Below are 21,373 nucleotides of genomic sequence, written 5' to 3'. Positions count from 1 at the left end.
GTTTTCATCTGTTTGCATAGTATGGGTGATTGCTCATTAATATGGTGTATCCAACAGAAAGGTAATACAGTGTGTTTGAAAAAGAACTCCCTAGTTTTAAGTATAAATTCAATGGCAAAATTAATGAAAAATTACATCAATGAATAAATATCATGAAAGAGAATTCCTTCAAGTTTTGTTTAATGTTAGTAGACATGCCCTGCACATGTCAAGACAATATTCTACTTCTCGCCATGTATTCACCAACATTTCAGGTGTAACTGTCTGAAATGCCATGACGATTATTTCCCATAAATTATTGATGTCTCTGATCTTTTCACTACACACAACATTTTTCATGTGGCCCCAAAAGAAAAAGTCCAGTGGAGTTAAGTCGGGGTTTCATGGCAGCCAAGTTATTGGGCCTGCACTGCCTATCCACCTTCCTGGAAAGTGAGTGTCAAGAGCCGCACACACATGGTTACTGTAAGAGGTGGGGCGCCATCTTGTTGGACAAAAACATGCCCCTTTTCTGCCTCGATATCATCAATTTGGGGAAAGATGTACTTTGTTAACATGTCACAGTAAACGTCCCTGTTTATTGTTTTTTCTACAAAAGTGAAAGGAGCAATCATACGATCTTCCATCAAACCGCACTAGACATTAGCTTTGGGAGATTCACATTGACGCTGAATAACTTCATGTGGATGCTCTGCCCCCCCCCCCCTCCCCCCTCCCAAATTCTGCAGTTATGATGACTAACTGTTCCACTGATTGGCAGAGCAGACATTGTTACTGAGTTGCTTTGCACTGCACTGCACACACCCTTGGACTGAACTGAGGGCACAGAGGACTACAACAGTACTGGTGCTGTCTCAAGGTCAAGCAGACCTGCCAACTGCAGGGGAGCCAAACCTGGAGAGTTGATGAATCAAACACCACAAACTAGAATAGTGTGTGTCACTTTTTACAGATCCTAGGACACATTAAAACTAGGGAGTTCTTTTTCAAACACCCTGTATTTCCAAGAATGCTAGTCTTGCAAATTTGGCATGAGAGCTTCTGTGAAGTTGGGAAGGTAGGAGACAAAGTACTGGTAGAAGTAGAGCTGTGAGGACAGGTTGGGCCATGCTTGGGTAGTTCAGTCAGTAGAGCACTTGCTAGCAAAAGGCAAAGGTCCTGAGTTTGAAACTTGGTCCAGCACACAGTGTTAATCTGCAGGGAAGTTTCAAAGTTTCATTTCAGTGCACACACACACACACACACACACACACACACACACACACACACACACACACACACCATAATGGCAAGTATGTAATGTCTGAATGTAAGTATTTCACTAATGTGTAATGGCTGAGCAGAATATAGCTGCATCTGAAGCAAAAGAAGATTTCCTAATGTTGTTAAAGCGTTACAATGCAGAAACTGAAAGCATGCCATGCATTAACAGGAGGCAGTAAGCATAGGTAAAAATCCTGTGGACCATGGCTGAAATAAAATGAATAGTTACAGCAAAAGAAGTAGCAGATAAATGGCAATGAATTTTAATTGTATGAGTACAAGAAGACCTGCATATTAGTAGTGAGATTTAATGGAGGACAACAAAAATTGAGGTACTGAATAAGGTGTAGAATGAGGAAAATATATTAGAGAAGAGGAAAAGTGCTAGATTTATTCATTATTCATCTGTGGGTTCACTCAGATAACATTCAGCTGTTAATATTTATACATGGAAAGTTTGTTCAGCATAATATTTATGTCCTGAATGAATGTTTGGTAATTTTATCATTTTGCAATGCTTGAAAGCTTAATTACAATGAAAACAGTGTACATTTAAAATAATTTTAAGATGCATTGAAAGGAATTATTTTAATGAAATTATACACACTTAAGAGCAGCTGAAATAAAATTGTTCATCTTGTAGAATGCAGCACTCCCTTCCAAATCATGACAGAGGAGACACACTTGGTGTGGACTCTAGGAGACAATGAAACCACTGAGAAGACATTCTGATACATGACATCTTAATTGCTAACCACCATTCACAGTAATTGGTCAGAGCTCTGGATCCAAGGTGGGAATCTCTATTTCAGTTGTTCAATAAATGCTCAATACGATTGAGATGAAATGACCTGAGACCGAATGAGCATCCTTAGATCCATAGAGTATTTCTCAGATCATATTTTATGTGATTACATTTCAGTAGTGATAGGATGTGGCTGTATGTGAATAAACAGATGCTGATGATCAGACAGCAAGTCTAGTATCATTCGTCAGTGAGAAGCACTGGTAGACACATAAAAGGCGCTATAAAACCCATGTAAACACCCCTCACAAAAGTACAATGACACTTCCTGCTTGAATAGCACTTTGCTAGGAAGCTATGCTATGCCACATTTGGCTTTTAATGTACTTAAATTCTGAGCTACCATTGAAATATCTTGAAGTCTATTGCAACTGATCAGTCCAGGTGGCTCTTTTCCATGCCTTAGGAGCATGTGTCCTGTGACTTGCAGTAAGTAGTAGTGGACATGTTGTGTGGAAGCTTCTTCACCTCACAGCAAGGATGGGGTTCTGGTTGGAAATATTATTTGTTGTTGCCTGTCCATGAACTAGTAAACAATTTGCTCTTCTATGGCCTACATATCTAGTGATTCAATCTGCAACAATCAATGGTAACCACAGATATCAAGATTTTACTGTCCTCAGAAGTTGATTATCCCAAATGAAGATATTAACAATACACTCCTGGGTGGTGGGATCTCAGAAGTCAGAAGCCTCTATAACCTTAGAGAGGAGTATTACATACATTAAATACTCACAAAAAATGCACTAATATCACGTTTCTTGTCCAGTCTACAGTCCACCACCAGTACAACAGCCAGAATGAGATTTGAAAACTTCCATCCACAGGACATGCTGAACTGTTCTGCCAGTCGTGCTTTCTCTCCAACACAGAACCTTTCTCTACTGCATTTGTTCATGAATGTATATTAGTTTGAATCTGTTTGCAAATGGAAACACAAATTGTATACATATCATAGACAATATTATTTTAAGGAGGTGATGATTTACAGTTTTCAAATACTTCTCAAAAACCATGATTTGAAATAATACAAATGTGACATGCAGCTATCATGCCAAGCCATGAAAAAGAGGTAATGTTATTGGCATTAAAAAAATTTATTCTGTAAAAAAAAAAAAAAAAAAAAAAAAACTAGAAAGACAGTGAGGTGTAAAAGTAAAAAAAAAAAGTGTTCTCTTGCTGACTTGCAGAGAAGTTTCCATTGTATGAGCCTAAGCTTTTCTTTGAACATGCCACTGTTTTCACTCTGATTAGCAGTGGCTATAATTTTTCCTCATATAAACCATCCATGCAAAAAGTTCTTAGACTGGTTTTATTCCTGGCATTTAAGCAACATCAGCACAGTAACTGTAGTGGAATCTGGAACTAACAACTGTAAACAAGAGATGTGAATTAGACCAGTCAGTTGTGAGGAGTCAGTGTTAAGTAGTAGATGTGCAACTTTAGTGTGTCAGTGTCATTGTATCACAAATCATAATGGAGCAATATGGTTTTATGAACATTCTGTGCATTCCACTCATGTGTGGAAAGACTGTGAAGAACACCTGAAGCATTAAAACCACTATGTTAACTTTTCTGTGTTTTTAATAAGCCTGTCACCACACTTTTTGGAACATCACTCCAGATGGGAACAACTGAAATATATCCTTCATCAAAGCTTTGATTTTCTATCATGCCAGGAAATAAGTAACATCCTATCCAAGATCCTTCCCACCCCTTCTAAAGTGTTATTCCATTGCCCACCCAACCTACACAACATCCTGATCCATCCCTATATCAGTCCCATTCCCTTCCCATTTCAATAGGGGCTGTATGCCTGTGGAAGACACAGATACAAGAACTTCCCAATTCATCCACCCATCGCATCATATTCCAGTGCTGTTGCAGGCTTATACTATCCCATTAGTGACAGTGCCATCTGTAAAAGCAGCCATGTGATATACCAGCTCTGCTGCTATCACTGCACAGTATTTTATGTGTGCACAAGCACCAACCAGCTGTCTACCAAAGTGAATGGCTACCATCAAACTGTGGCCAAGAACAATGTTGACCAGCCAGCATGACATGCTGTTGAGCTTAACATATTTGAGTTCAATGGGTGCTTCACAACCTATGCCATTTGGATCCCTCTCTCCAGCAATAGCTTTTATGAACTATGCAGATGAGAGCTATCCTTGCAACACATGTGTCACTCCCATAATCCTCCTGATCTCAATCTCCACTGGCACAATGTAGGTGCACAGGAGTTCAGTGGCACAAGATGCACAGTTGTATGTGGCAGGGAGGGGGTGAGGTGGGGGTGGAGGGGTGCACACCTCTCGACAACTCAAACCTGTTACTACTCAGTGACTGATCTCTTTAGCCCTGATCATGAAGATAATATTACATTGATTATAATGTACATGAATACCTGTTTAATAACAGTCACTTAAAATGATATTATTTTCCTACCTGCAGTGGACATAAATAGGATTTTTTACCTGGAGAAAAGCTTCTTTTTGGGGTGCTATTATGAGTCCTCGGGCTGATATATCTGGATAATCCTGAGGGGAATGTACCAATACTTGCACTCCATAAAAAGAAAAGAGAGCTGCATAATAGTCCTCAAGTCGTGGATCCATCAACATTGTTAACCCTGTGAGATATCCAGCTCCATTCACACGCAGGTACGAATTTCTGAAATGGAGGCATACAAAAACATATTGCATTTTCATTGTTTAATGCACTTGTTTGTTTCTGTTATAAAACTATTATTCAGTCTGTGCTTACTCATCTGAAATGTGAACTATAGTGAATACTAAATGAAATGTCATAAAAAAGCGTCAACATTTACTTTATCATATAATTTATTTGTGAACTGTAAAGGGCAGGAACATTACATGGTCCTTAGATAATTCTCAGGAAGATAGTAAGAGATAAAGAAAGGCAATAAGGAAGTACAATATCATGTGCTAAATTAAACAAAACTATTCATAAATGTCTTTGAGAGGATGTAAGGCGACGTAGTGCACATAAACATGAACAGTGAATAGAAAAATGTAAGACAGCAAATCTGAAAGGACTCCTGAAAATATAATATAATAAGACTAAAATAATGTACAGAACACCTTCTACATGTTAACTATGAAGTCATAGACCTGATGAAGAGTTTTTGTATTTAGACCAGTAGAAGTCATTACCTGGACAAACAACTGTGAAGTAAACAGGAGTGTAAAAATGATCAAGTGTGCTTCTGGTACACTAATTAGGATAAAAAGGTGTTTGGAAAGATGGAGAGTTACTCAACAAACAGTGGATAAATGGGTGTCAGGAATTACAAAGAGCGACAGAAAACAGACAAATGGATTATGGAACAGATTGCAGAGAAGATTTAATTATGGTGATAAAATGGGATGGACTGAGCGGCAGATACTAGACATAACATTTTACCCATGATGTAATGATGTTGTGTGTGTCTTCAATGTGGACTGAGATAGGCAATTCTTATTTTGCTTCTGTATTATTTTTTGTCATATAGCTTGTGGTGACATACAGATCTGTAGCTCAGCCCAAGGTCTAGATTACATTAAAAGGTGACAGTATGGTTGTGAATTGGTAAAGTCAATGGATGTGCATATGAAGCCTTTATGAAATTGTAGTTGTGTCATGCTTATCTGTACTGTAACCTGAAGTCTTAGTTATCTTGGATGAAGATGGTTTGGCTGTGAGCAGGCAAGTCAAAAATGTGAAGTCATGAGAACAACTATAATTTTTTTTACTGCATATATTTTATGTATACTGGACTTTCATGAATGGCTATGTCAGCCCCATGAAATCATAGGGCAAAGGAGATAGATGGTATTGGAAGGTTCATTTGATCTTGAAAAGGAAATAAAGGGAAGTGTAACAAGTATCCAGGTAAATGGGTAGTGGATGAATAAATAAAGTTCTACATCTATATCTATGCCTACATAGGTACTCTGCAAGCCACTGAATGGTGTGTGGCAGAGGGTACCCTGTACCACTACTTGTCATTTCCCCTCCTGTTCCACTCGTAAATAGAGCCGTATGAGCCCTAATTTCTCGTATCTTGTCTTTGTCATACTTAAGTGTGATATATGTTGGTGGCAGTAGTAGCATTCAGCAGTCAGGTTCAAATGCTAGTTGTCTAAATTTTCTCAACAGTGTTTCTTGAAAAGAATGTCGCCTTGTCACTTGAGTTCCCAAAGCATCTTCATTGTTTGAGGTTACCGGTAACAAATCTAGCAGCCTGCCTCTGAATTGCTTTGATGTCTTTCTTCAATCTGACCTGGTACAGATCCCAAACACTCAAGCAGCACTCTTGAATAGGTCACATCAGCATCCTACATGTGGTCTCCTTTGCAGGTGAACCACTCTTACATAAAATTCTCCCAATAAACCAAAGTCAACCATTTGCCTTCCATAACACAGTTCTCACATGCTCATTCCACCTCATATTGCTTTGAAACATTACATCCAGATATTTAATCGACTTGACTGTGTCAAGCAGGCCACTAGTAACACTGTATCTGAACATTATGGTTTTTTTGTTCCTACTCATCCACACTAACTTTTGTTTTTCCACATTTAGGGCTCGCTGCCATTCACCACACCATCTGGAAATTTTGTTCAAGTTGTCTTGTATCTTCCTATAGTCACTTAACTTCACTTTTCTGTACACCATGGCATCATCAACAAACAGCTGCAGATTGCTGCCCACCTTGCCTGCCACATCATTTATGTATATAGAGAACAACAGTGGTCCTTTCTTACATCCTTGTTCTTGGCTAGACTTCTAAAGATAAGGAAGGCTGAGGCAACAACCTTCTGGGAAGTAGGTATATGACATCAGAACAAATGTGTGAGAAACATCAGTGTTTACAGAAGATTGTAATGCATGGAAAAGTCTAGAGGAGGCCCTTATCAGCAAGTGAATGTTAAATGACTGATGATGATGATGAAAATGTTATCTGTTGTCCAGAACTTTTTTGTTTACTATGTTAACTTCATTGCTTGTTTAATTTCAATGTACCATTTTGCTACACTGCCTTCTTAGTTTATAACAGTGAAATCTGAGAAAAGTTAAAAAATGTCTTCTATCAGAATGTCACATGACAATTAGTAAGAAACTGAAAACTCTTGCAAGATTTAAACTAGCCTCAAATTCATTTATATTAAATGTAAAAAAGAAAAGAAAAGATAGAAATCCTGCACCAATATGTCACATGAGGATTACATACCTGAAGAATTAAATTCTAAATAGCATTAAATGATATAAATCTCAATGACAGGTTGATCTGAGATATAAAGGTCACACAACCTGCATCAAATGTGTACTTAATGGATTTAAACTAGGAACAATACTTTTTATTTATTATCTTATTTATTTATTTACTATCCATCTTTAAGCATTAGAAATGCTATCAATGTCATATTTTGTATAAATACGAACTTACACATACCATTACATAAATAATATATGTGGTGAAAAAGATACAAAGTTGTCCATCTCATAGCATATGAAGTATTTAATGGATTTACACATGTAAGTTTAATTGAAATTAAACTATATTAGCACTTAAGGTCACATATAGGGCAAATTTTATAAAAAGCTTTTTCTCTAAGACATTTGTGTGTGGTGTTTTCAAACATGCTCACTAACATTGTGTGCCTGTACTGGCAACAAGTGAAATAGTTTTTGAGTCATGTATTTTTAGTTTTCTTAAGTCAGTCTGCTGTTTTAGGCACGTGATATGTTCATGAACAGGTTGTTGTAGTTTGTGAGTGTGTTGGTTTTCTTTTGTATGTATTATACCAGTGTAAATGGAGATGTAACTGTTAGTATTTTTAATGTTTTGAAATTTGGTCTACAAGAATCATTATTTCTGACTTCACAGATGCATCTGATTGCCTTCTTTGACAGTTTGTTATGTTCCAGGGTTTTTTTGTCCCCCATAACAAAACAGCTGATGGAAAAAGGCACAGTATCCATTGAATAATAACTTTTTACTATCACAAGACTTAGGCTTACCTAACAAATATCTAACATGTGCTAGCTTAATATAGATGTAAGTGGTGCAACCCTTCTTCATTAATTTCAAGTCAAGCTGCATCCCAAGAAGTTTACCTGAAGCACAGTTTTTGCCATCGTATTTAATGCATAAGATAAATAGAATATTTACAGTTTGTTCCTGATTAATACACAATTCATTTATTTGGAAGCCCTTACTGGCTGCTCTGAGATGATCCCTATTTTTCTGATGTAATACTCCCGAACCTTTCCTATTTGTAACAAAAGTGATATCATCCATGTAGAGTCTGGATTTACACAACATAATGCTTGGCCAGTCTTTTATGTGTATAAAGAAGAGTAAAGATCTGAACACAAAACCCTGTTGTACACCTCTCATAACATCCAAGGTATTGGACCTCATATTGTTTAACTGCACAATTATTTTTCTGTAACTCAGGTAGGCTCTGATCAGAGATAGTTCTGAGCATTTAAAGCCATAGGAGTAGAGTTTTTCTAGCAGAAACCTATGGCTCACAGAGTCAAATGCCTGGCTGAAATCCAAAAGGTTAACCTTAACAGATAATCTTGATTCAAATGATCATAGTACAAATGAAACAATGCTTTCTGCTGCTTTTACTGTTGACAATCTGGACCAGATGTTGACAATTTTTGAGCTATAAGTAATATTCCACTGCTTTCAAAAGTATGGACACAAGAAAGGTTGGGAAGTTATTACTAGGATAAGACTTGCCAACTTTTTTTGCAGAAGAGTAATGATAATCATATTTAAGGATGAAGGGAAACAGCTACTGACAAACATCTGGTTTGTAAGACAACTTAGCAGATGTACTACCACATCCACAGTTTTTTTGATCACAGAATTGGACAGACCATAAATATTTTCTGATTCCAAGTAACTTAATTTTGCTATTACAGTTGTATTGTCTCTTACTTTCACCTCTTCCCAATTACAAGCAACAACTATGTCTCCAAAATTTTGTGGGAAGGTGGATCCATGATCTGAGTTATGAATGTTGTCATATTTATGGCAATGTTCAGTTGCAGCTGTGTTGTCCATATTGCCAGCATTAATAAAGTTTGTGTTGAAATCATTTGGTGTGATAAGAGAATTACAGGAGCTATTTCTGCTAACATCTTTACTTCTACCCATATGGGTCTTGACAACAGTCCAGGTTGCTTTACATATATTTTGGGACTTATTAATATACTCATCATTTATGTTGAACTTGCTTAATCTGATTTATGCCTTGTACTTGTTCTTTAACTATATGTATTTTGCTCTTTCTGATTCACTATTCTTTGATTTGTCATAGTAAAACATTAGTGTCTCAGTGGCTGGGGTGACAAAGTGCCAGAATACAAACCCAAAGGCCTCAGATTTGATCCTTGGCCAATCCTAGGATTTTTATGTGTCACTTATTACTTATTCCACCTCTAGCTTTTTTAATGTGAAAAATACAGGGTTTCACTGTGGTTCAGAATCCACATTGAACTGTAGGTCCCCTATCCCCAGGCTGAGTAATTCAGTTGAAAGGTCAGAGGAGGCATCACCACACCATATTCAACAGGACCATTACTAATAATGCACTGTGGTGTTCAAAACACCCTTTGGATTGTTGCCTGCATTTCTAGGAAATCATTAACAGAGTTCTAAGCCTTTCTAGGTCAGATGTGAACCAGCTATTCACAAATGTGAAACCATGTTTCCTGGTGGTACCCTTATTTTTTCTCATTGCTTCATGGCAACAAGTTGTGAATGTATACACCAGTACACCGATGAATAATATAAATAGATTTGCAATATGAGTACTTTTAAGTAGAATACCATTCCAGTCTGTCATCTTCAGCTGTGTTCTATAGTTACCAATGTTCTCCTCATTCAGAAGCCTAATGTACTTACTTTCACTGAAGTCAGGTACAGGCTTTGTAATTTTTAATTTTAATGCATACATTTAACTACATTAAAAGGCAGGCAGATTGTCTTGTTGAGTTATTATTAATGCAATAGGAGGTCCTGTGATCTTAGGATACTGCGTAGATCAAGTTGTTTAGGTATCTTTAGCCCTATCAATATTTATGCCACAAAAATTTAAAATCCTGTGTTTAGGCCAATTCCCAAAGTGTAGTATCAATTTCTGTATGACCTGTCGAAATGCTTCAACAATGGTGTGTGATGTACAGGCACAATTATGAATTTTAACATGGACAATAACATTACCACTGTTTCCAGTACATATTCTCTACAATAATCATGAACACTAAGGACACTGTAATGCAAGACTATGCCACTACTAACATATACTGAGCCCCCCTCTCCCAGATAATGTTGTGTTCAACTACAGTAACTCATTACTAAGTGAAAATCTGATGGTTAATGTAACTACACTTGATCTTCACTTAGCCTATGTCCATTAATACATTATAAAATATTCCTATTGGAGTGCTAACAAAATGCTGAGAGCATCAGTTTTATTTTTAAAATATCTGATATTTATTTGTAGAAATAGTAAGGAGTCAACCTCACAAACGGACAAGTCTGGATTCTTCTGCAGCAACACACCAGCTTCCTAACTTTGCTTGCACATTCTTCTGTCACTTGCAGGTTGGATACTTTGTAATCTTACCCTCCCACACATCACCATAAAAGTTCTATTAGTGTCTTCATTACTTTTAAAAAGCTTCAAGAGGCATAAGATATACAAAAGAAAAACTTTTTACTTATCTTCATTATCTCGTTGTTGTTGTTGTTGTTGTTGTTGTTGGGTCCAAGCCTTGTCTAGGGTGACATTCTTGCAGCTGAAATTTTGAGTTAATGTTCTTGGTTCCTAAAGACGATATAACTGATGAATATTTGCCTGATGCTATGAATTTCTTTTTATTTTACCTCATTCTTCTAAATCACACCTATCTATCTATATCCGAATTCCACTCCAGCTACTGCCGGGTCTGGGTGCTGATGAGTCCTCTCCATTTGGCTCGGTCCTCCCACCACTTTTCTTCCTCCACTTGCTGCCAGGTCATACCTCTCCTTTCAACAGATATTCTCACTCCCATTTTCTACCATGTTCTTGGGCGCCCTCGAGGTCTTTTCCCATCCATCTTTAGTTCTTCCATAATTTTGGGGAGTCTCTGCCCATGCATCCTCTTAGCATGCCCATACCATCTTAATCTCTTTCTTTCAATTTCTTCTCTCATACTTTCTTGTTAGAGGTCCTTTCTAATCTCTACATTCCTTACTCTGTCCATTCTTGTTTTTCCCTTAACTGCTCTGAGAAATTTCATTTCCCCTGCTTGCAAACTGCTCCAGTCCCTTTCTGTCATTGTCCATGTTTCTCCACCATAGGTGACAATAGGGATGTAATAATTCTTATACATAAGGAGTTGTGCTCTTTCTGAAACTTCATTATTCCAAATCAGATGTTTTATTGTTTGGTAGAAATTGCCTCCCTTCTGTAACCTCCTATTAATTTCGTTTGTTATTCTTTCATCCCTAGATATTTCACTCCCTAAATAAGTGAAACTTTCTACCACTTTGAGGGGTTCTCCATTCAAGGTAATATTTCTGTTGATTCCTTTCTCTCTTCCAAATACCATTATTTCACTCTTATCTTTATTTATTTTTAATCCATACCTTTTCATTATTTCCTTCCACGCATCAAGCTGTAACTGTACATCTACCTCTTTATCACCCCATATTACCATATCATCTGCAAAAATCATCTCTTTGTCTTTTTCTTTTACTATATCTTTAACTGCCCTATTCATTCCCTCCATCACAACATTAAAAAGTGCAGGAGATAGAATACTTCCTTGCTTAAGTCCTTGTCTTATTTCGAAGTATTCAGAGTTCCCCAATGGTGTTCTAATTCTACAATTGTGGCCTCTGTACATTGTCTTTATAACATTAATGTATCCATCTTCTATATCTATCTTCTTCAGTTCTTCCCAGAGTCTTTCCCTGTCAACTGAGTCATATGCCTTTTCTATGTCTATAAAAACCATTATCACCCTTTTGTTATACTCCCAACTTTTTTCCATCAGTTGACGGATAGAAAATATCAGGTTGATCGTGCTCCTTCCTTTCCTAAACCCATGCTGTTCTTCACTCAGCTCCTTTTCTATCTTTTCACTTATTCGATTTAGTAAAATTCTTTCAAAAATATTGGCTGTATGACTCATGATGGTTATTCCTCTGTAGTTTTTACAAAGTCTTTTATTGCCTTTCTTGAAGATGGGAACAATGTCTCCTGTTCTCCAGTCGTCAGGTATTTTACTATTTCTCCACATGCTTGATAGTACTCTATATAGCCACTGCATTCCCACTGGACCTGCTGCTCTTATCATGTCCACTGATACTTCATCAGGTCCTGAGGCTTTCCCCCAATTCATCTTCTTCACAGCTTTTTCCATTTCTTCCCGTGTAATTTGTCCTAATTCTGCTTCCCAACTTCTCTCAATTTCTCCATTATTTGTTGTTTCCTCATGTACCTGCTCCTCAGTGTTTAACAGCTTCTTAAAATGTGCTTTCCAGAGATCTTTTATATTCCCTGGATCTTCAATAATGGTACCATCCTCTGTTTCCATCTTTACTGGTACTTCAGAAGCCTTCCTTTTATTTTTCATCATTTTATAGAACATTTTCTTATTGCTCTTCACATCTTCTTCAAGTTTTTTTGTAAACTCTTCCCATGCCTTTCTCTTTGCTGTTTCCACTATTTCTTTGCACTTCTTCTTTTCCTCTATATATCTTTTATGGTCTTCGTCATTTTTAGTTTTCCACCATTTTCTCCATGCTCCATTTTTTCTTCTAACTGCTTGGATTGTAGTATCATCCCACCAACTTGTCTGTCTTATTTTTTCCTTTCCAGATTTTCTGCCACATACTTTTTGTGCTGCTTCGACTAAAGTGTCTTTGAATAAACTCCATTCTTTTTCTACATCGCAGAAAACTTCTTTTGGAAATTTTTGTGTTATTAGTTCTCTGTACTTCTCAGCACATTCACTCTCCTTCAATTTCCAATCCCGTATCCTCATCACTTTCTTCTGTTTTCTATTTTTCACACACTGATTCATTTTCCATTGTCCCATCTATGGTCTCCATCTGCACTCACACTTGGAATTCCCTTCACATTTGTTACTTTCTCTCCCCATTCCCTATCTACTAGAATATAATCAATTACACTCTTCGTTCTCCCATCCCAACTGTATCTGGTGATAACATGACTTTCTCTCTTCATAAACCAGCTGTTTGCTATTTTCATTCCATTCCTCTGGCACAAATCCGGGAGTCTTTCCCCTTCTTCATTTCTGCCTCCATATCCAAAACATCCCAATACTTGCTCAAATCCCTTTCTGTCTTTGCCTACCTGTGCATTAAAATCTCCCATCACTATATTAGCACTCTCTATATGATTTTCTAACACATTTTCAAAGTCAATCTTCTCTTCTTCACTACATCCAACTTGAGGTGCATAAATCTGGATTATTTTTAGTGTTTCTTTTTAGAATCTCAGGTTTAAGATTATGATCCTGTCTGATATATATCTCACATTTTCAGTACAGCTTTGTACATTCTTATTCACCATCACTGCCACACCATTTCTACCAGACCTGTTTTTCCCATTCCAGTACAGTTTTCCTCCTCCTCTCAAATTCTTCTCACCTTTTCCCTTCCACTATGTTTCGCTTAATCCCAATATATCTAACTTCCTCTCTGTTAGTACATCTGTCATTTCTTCCATTTTTCCATTGAGGGTTAATATATTAAGGGTGCCAATATTTAGATTATTTTGTAGTCCAGTTGGTTTCCTCTTCTTGTACTGATGAATATCATCAGGTCTCCCTTCATTTGCACCAGTTCTTGAAGAAGCAGTGGGGTCAAATCCTGAGTGGTTCGTTCCGAGGCTCGTCTGTGTTTTGAAAGCAATATATGAAGACTTTCCTATTGGCTTGCTAGGCCTAATGCAAGGAAGGATTTTCTGTTGGGGTTGTCTCCCTTAGCCTTTGGAGTTTCTCCTCCACCACAAGGCAGTGGTTCCCTTCTCATTTAATCCCCAGAAAGGAGGGTTGCCTCATCTGCCAGCTACGCCGTTCCGAAGTCTTCCTTCTCCGCCGTCGCTGCCATTAAGGTCTTCACCCGTAACCCTGGGCATGGGTTCCGTGTTATACCCCACGGGATTGGGTCCCTGCCTGAACTCAGCCATTCTATCACTCCGGCCTACTGAAGTGTAGGATGCCCACCCCCGCGACGTGGACGCGCCAGACATACTTTTCAATTTTCACTTCTATCAGTCCACAAATTACATTATTAGTGACACATTCAAAAACACATCTGATTCCATCAAAGACATGCCACCACTACTTACATTCTGTAGTACTCGCAATTTCTGGAGAGTTTACAAAACAAAAGAGCTTACAATGAAGAATCTTTGCTAAAATACATCAATATTTTATAAATGAGTCCAGAAGTACGTTTAATGATTAGTGTTAGGTTGTTCAATTAATAACATGAATTTTAAGTATGCCACAAATTTCATAATGTCAAATACTTTTAAAAAAAAGAATAATATTTACCATTAGTACATATTGATTGTAACAAATTAATTTCTTTTTACACATTTCAGCCTGGAACATAACACATCATATACAAAATCATATGAAGTTCATTCAGTTAAATAGCTAAGAATGTTCACCTATACCAGGATTGAGAATATACATGGTATTAGTTATTTCTTAAAAAAAAAAAAAAAAAAAAAAAAAAAAAGGTAACGTCAGAGGAGGGTGAGACATTATAACTTACATCTCTGGATAGTTTCTTGATCACACTGGATCCAGATGGTGATGATAAAGTGAATTCTCCAGAGGTAGCTATAAAAAGAATCAGTACTTCTCTCTGGAACTTTTCTTGTTCTAGAAGAGACACCTACAGTAGATTGTTTGGTTTCACATTTGCTGGGTTCTTATTTTTTTGCTCTTACAGTCTGATTGTTTCCACACACCAAATGAGCTCTTTGCAGCATTACTATCCTTATGTACTGCCTGGGCAACTGCTTTCAACAGATCCACACGGGCTGGAGAGGAAAGTGCTAAATTAGTGGTGGTCCCTTTTAAAGTACTGGGGACATATCTCTGTTTGATTTTCTTCCTTCAGCCATCATTTTCCAGGAGGCTGCACAGGATATCAACTGTCTGTGTCTTCCAGTGTGGAGGTAAGAACACATCTGTAGCATACTGCCATTTATTGCCCTGAAGCAATCAATTTTGATTAAACTAGTCAGAGCATAAGAACACAGTTCAATGCCACAAAGCAGTTGTACACTAATATTCCACCACAAATAGTTCACAAGTAGAATGAACAGTCTCATTTATATGTGTCACAATAGTAGTGGGATGATAGATTCAACTGCTATGATTCTATGATGTTTGAAATAAAAGTAAGCATTTCTGTTCACAAAATACAATTTGAAAATGATACAAACAATTTTCTCAGAGGATTTCCTTCTACAACATACATCCTTATCTTAATATTTATATAAAGTAATTTCACTAAAACTTACATTTAAATGAAGAAAATATTTTATTGTACCAAAATTTCTGACATAATAGCACAAAAATTTCTCATTGAATGCGAATGCTACTGAAAAATTGATATGGATTTATTATTACATCATGAAAGACTATCATAATATACAAAAGATCATAAAATACCTGAAAGCACAATTTCCATTCAAGGAGGAGAAGCCTACAAAAGCACCCCAAAATACAGTTCTTGGTTTGTGGTTGCAATGTAATCTAAAATGAGATATAAATGTGAATATAGCAAGTTAAGTCAACAATGTTATGTCTTATGATTTCTGCAGTCCCGTAGTAGTGAGAAGTCATTGCTTATGATCTTCACATTCAGTCCTATCTGTTGTTGTTATTGTTGTGGTCTTCAGTCCTGAGACTGGTTTGATGCAGCTCTCCATGCTACTCTATCCTGCGCAAGCTTCTTCATCTCCCAGTACCTACTGCAAACTACATCCTTCTGAATCTGCTTGATGTATTCATCTCTTGGTCTCCCTCTACGATTTTTACCCTCCACACTGCCCTCCAATACTAAACTGGTGATCCCTTGATGCCTCAGAACATGTCCTACCAACCGATCCCTTCTTCTAGTCAGGTTGTGCCACAAGCTCCTCTTCTCCCCAATTCTATTCGACACCTCCTCATTAGTTATGTGATCTACCCATCTAATCTTCAGCATTCTTCTGTAGCACCACATTTCAAAAGCTTCTATTCTCTTCTTGTCTAAACTATTTATCATCTATGTTTCACTTCCATACATGGCTACACTCCATACAAATACTTTCAGAAACAACTTCCTGACACTTAAATCTATACTCGATGTTAACAAATTTCTCTTCTTCAGAAACGCTTTCCTTGCCACTGCCAGTCTACATTTTATATCCTCTCTACTTCGACCATCATCAGTTATTTTGCTCCCCAAATAGCAAAACTCCTTTACTACTTTAAGTGTCTCATTTCCTAATCTAATACCCTCAACATCATCCGACTTAATTCGACTACATTCCATTATCCTCGTTTTGCTTTTGTTGATGTTCATCTTATATCCTCCCTTCAAGACACTATCCATTCCGTTCAACTGCTCTTCCAAGTGCTTTGCTGTCTCTGACAGAATTACAATGTCATCGGCAAACCTCAAAGTTTTTATTTCTTCTCCATGGATTTTAATACCTACTCTGAATTTTTCTTTTGTTTCCTTCACTGCTTGCTCAATATACAGATTGAATAACATCGGGGAGAGGCTACAACCCTGTCTCACTCCCTTCTCAACCACTGCTTCTCTTTCATGCCCCTCAACTCTAATAACTGCCATTTTGTTTCTATACAAATTGTAAATAGCTTTTCGCTCCCTATATTTTACCCCTGCTACCTTCAGAATTTGAAAGAGAGTATTCCAGTCAACATTGTCAAAAGCTTTCTCTAAGTCTACAAATGCTAGAAACGTAGGTTTGCCTTTCCTTAATCTAGCTTCTAAGATAAGCCGTAGGGTCAGTATTGCCTCACGTGTTCCAATATTTCTAGGGAATCCATACTGATCTTTCCCAAGTTTGGCTTCTACTAGTTTTTCCATACGTCTGTAAAGAATTCGCATTAGTATTTTGCAGCCATGACTTATTAAACTGATAATTCAGTAATTTTCACATCTGTCAACACCTGCTTTCTTTGGGATTGGAATTATTATATTCTTCTTGAAGTCTGAGGGTATTTCGTCTGTCTCATACATCTTGCTCACCAGATGGTAGAGTTTTATCAGGACTGGCTCTCCCAAGACCATCAGTAGTTCTAATGGAATGTTGTCTACTCTCGCGGCCTTGTTTTGACTCAGGTCTTTCAGTGCTCTGTCAAACTCTTCACGCAGTATCATATCTCCAATTTCATCTTCATCTACATCCTCTTCCATTTCCATAATATTGTCCTCAAGTACATTGCCCTTGTATAGACCCTCTATATACTCCTTCCACCTTTCTGCTTTCCCTTCTTTGCTTAGAACTGGGTTTCCATCTGAGCTCTTGATATTCATACAAGTCGTTCTCTTTTCTCCAAAGGTCTCTTTAATTTTTCTGTAGGCAGTATCTATCTTACCCCTAGTGAGATAAGCCTCTACATCCTTACGTTTATTCTCTAGCCATCCATGCTTAGCCATTTTGCACTTCCTGTCGATCTCATTTTTGAGATGTTTGTATTCCTTTTTGGCTGCTTCATTTACTGCATTTTTATATTTTCTCCTTTCATCAATTAAATTCAATATTTCTTCTGTTACCCAAGGATTTCTACTAGCCCTCGTCTTTTCACCTACTTGATCCTCTGCTGCCTTCACTCTTCATCCCTCAAAGCTACACATTCTTCTTCCACTGTATTTCTTTCCCCCATTCCTGCCATTTGTTCCCTTACGCTCTCCCTGAAAATCTGTACAACCTCTCGTTCTTTCAGTTTATCCAGGTCCCATCTCCTTAAATTCCCACCTTTTTGCAGTTTCTTCAGTTTTAATCTACAGTTCATAACCAATAAATTGTGGTCAGAGTCCACATTTTCCCCTGGAAATGTCTTACAATTGACAACCTGCTTGCTAAATCTCTGTCTTACCATTATATAATCTATCTGAAATCTGTCAGTATCTCCAGGCTTCTTCCATGTATACAACCTTCTTTTATGATTCTTGAACCAAGTGTTAGCTATGATTAAGTTGCCCTATCTAAGTTATGGAATTATTTTCTTGATGAACTCTCAGGCTTCAAACAGTATGTTTACAATTCAACAGAATCCATTAGCTGCAGTTTTGTAAGTGCTTGGCACATAAAGACATTCCCAGAAATATTAATAAATGCCTTTTCTGAAGACTATCTAGAACAGATACTTTGGAAGCCCATACATGATGGAAATATATTAGACCTAATGGCAATAAGTAGACCTGACCTCTTTGAGGATGTACATTTTGAAACTGGTATCAGTCACCATGAGTCAGTTGTTGAAACAATGATTGCTTAAGTACACAGGTGAGATAAAACAAGTAAAAAGGTTCATATGTACAGTAAGCTGGATAAAGAGGCTCTAGTGTCACATCTCAGAGAGAAACTCCAAATATTTACATCTGGGCAGGAGCATGTAGAATTGTGGCTCATATGTAGATATATTTAGTTTTATAAATGGTTCAAATGGCTCTGAGCACTATGGGACTTAACTTCTGAGGTCATCAGTCCCCTAGAACTTAGAACTACTTAAACCTAACTAACCTAAGGACATCACACACATCCATGCCCGAAGCAGGATTCGAATCTGCGACCGTAGCGGTCGCACCATTCCAGACTGTAGCGCCTAGAACCCTCAGCCACCCCGGCCGGCTTTAGTTTTATATTGTAGATATATTTATAGTAGAAAAGTTATAATGGAAGGGATCTTCCATGGCAAACAGACTGTATAAAGAAATGTCCAAAGAAATAATGAATATTGTATAGCAGGTATAAAATAAAGCAAAAGGCTACAGAAGATAGATGATATATGAAACACATTTGGCTGTCAAGAAGGCAATATGTGAATCCTGCCATAGTGCATTGTTATTGACAGATCTCTCACAAAACCTCAAGAAATCCTGATCATTTGCAAAGACTGTCAGTGGCACCAAAGTTGGTGTCCAGATACTCATGGGTGACACAGAGTAGCAAAGCAAAAACAAAAATACTGAAATCAATGTTCCTTTGCTAATGAAGATACAGAAGTACTATCTTGTGCCACTGTAGAACTGTATGATAAAGATATTTATGTCAGGGGTGCTCTGAAATAGTTGAAATCCCTCAAATTAAACAAGGCACCAGGGCCCGATAAGATCCCTGTCAGACTCTATAGAGAATTTGTATCTGAGTTAACCACAATATACTGTAGCTCTCTTGAATAAAAACTTGTGCTCATTCATTAGGGAAGGGCCCAGGTTACACCTGTCTCCAAGAAGGTGGCAGAGGTGATACATAAAACTACTGTTCAATGTTATTGAAGTCCATGTACTGTAGAATTATAGAACACATTCTGAGAACAAACACAATGAAGTATCTCCATCAAAATGACTTTCTCCATGCTACCAACCCTGGATCCTGAAAACATCAACCATGCAAAATCCAATTTGCACTTTTCTCATATGGCATCCTGTAAGTTATGGATCTAGACAATCTGGTAGATGCAGCATTTCTAGACATCAAGAAAGTATATGACTGGGTACCAAGCTAATCCCTATTAGTGAAAGTATGGTCATATAGGGCATCCAATGAAATTTGTGATGGGACTTAGAATTTCTTCGTAAAGAAAGGATGCACATTTTGAAACACGGATGAATGAAAAGTCATTGACAGAAATAGAAACAACTTCAGAACTACCACGAAGAAGTGCAGTGGGATCCTTCATTTTGTATGAATGACCAAGCAGACAACATTAACCAGAACATCAGATTTTTGCATAGGGTGCAGTTACCTATAATGAGGTACTATATGAAAAAAGATTCATAAATACCCAGTACGATCTTGGTGAAATTTCAAAGTAGAGCAAATACTGCCAACTTATTTTAAATGTTCATAAATATTAAACTGTACACTTCACAAAATGAAAAAAACAAACTATTTTATGACAGTATCAGTGAGTCATAGGTGGAATCAGCCAACTCGTACAAATATCTGGATGTAACAGTTTGTAGGGACATGAAATGGAATGACCACTTAGGTTCAGTTGTAGATAAAGCAGATGGCAGGCTTAGATTTATTGGCTGGACACTGAGAAAGTGCAGAAAAGGAGAGGAGCAGAGAGGAGAAAACACTGGTGGTTACAATGGCACAGGATGGCACACAAAGAGGGTAGAAGACGAGAACAGGGAGGAGATGATACTACAGAGGGGGCGGAAACTGTTAGGTGGAGGGTATGGGCAAGGTAGGTTATTGCTGTTTGAGGCCAGGATAATTTCAGAAGTGAAGGATGTGTTGTATGACTTCAATCTATAGTAACCTACTGTACCCACACCCTCCAACTAAAGGTTTCTGCCCTCCTCTGTCATATCACCTCCTCCCAGTTCATGTCCCCTCACCATCATTGTGTTCCACTCTCTCTCAATGCATCCACCAGTCTTTTCTCCTCTCCTTTCCTGCTTCCTATTCCTTCTTCCCCTCCTCCCCCAAAACCACCCCATGCTGCATATGGCAGCCTTAATCTGCCACCTGACAGTCCCTGCATGTTCCACCAGACAGCACTCTTCTCTTCTCTCTCCTCCCCTCCCCCCCCCCCCCCCCCCACATACACAACACACACCCGTACACTGTGACCCCTCCCCCTTCCACGTCCCACTTGGATTACTATTTTCATTCAAGGTCATAATTTGTCATCTTACCCTCCCACACATCATTAGATTCATCTTAGTCTCTTCATTATTTTCAAAAGCTTTGAGAGACATAAGATATACAAAAGAAAAACTTGTTACTTATCTTCATTTTCTCTTCTTATTTTCTGCACTTCTCGTGTCTAGGGGTACATTCTTGAGAATGTAATTTTTTTATAATGTTGTGGGTTCCAGAAGACTAAGTAATTGATGAAGTACTATCTGTTGCTATGATTTTATTTTATTTGATCCCATTCTTCTATTTCACACTGACTTCACAATCTCCTTTTTTATAAAACCACAAAATTAAAAACACATGCATTTCCATCAGAGGCTTGCCCACTACTACTAACATTCT

The 21,373-nt window shown here is 37.6% G+C and overlaps 1 protein-coding gene across 1 annotated transcript in view; it reads right to left on the bottom strand.

The window, feature by feature from the left end:
• The window catches only part of LOC126197660 (sodium channel protein Nach-like), a 140,030-nt gene that overhangs the window by 66,923 nt on the left and 51,734 nt on the right, over window positions 1–21,373 (bottom strand). Inside the window, exon 6 of the mRNA XM_049934658.1 lies at window positions 4,549–4,744. Within this exon, the coding sequence (XP_049790615.1) occupies window positions 4,549–4,744 (196 nt within the window). The remainder of the gene's footprint in view (window positions 1–4,548; window positions 4,745–21,373) is intronic.

This window comes from Schistocerca nitens, chromosome 1 (assembly GCF_023898315.1).
Source record: "Schistocerca nitens isolate TAMUIC-IGC-003100 chromosome 1, iqSchNite1.1, whole genome shotgun sequence".
Classification (NCBI taxonomy): domain Eukaryota; kingdom Metazoa; phylum Arthropoda; class Insecta; order Orthoptera; family Acrididae; genus Schistocerca; species Schistocerca nitens.
Note: the sequence above shows the minus strand (reverse complement) of the source record. Positions and strands in the feature narration are given on the sequence as shown.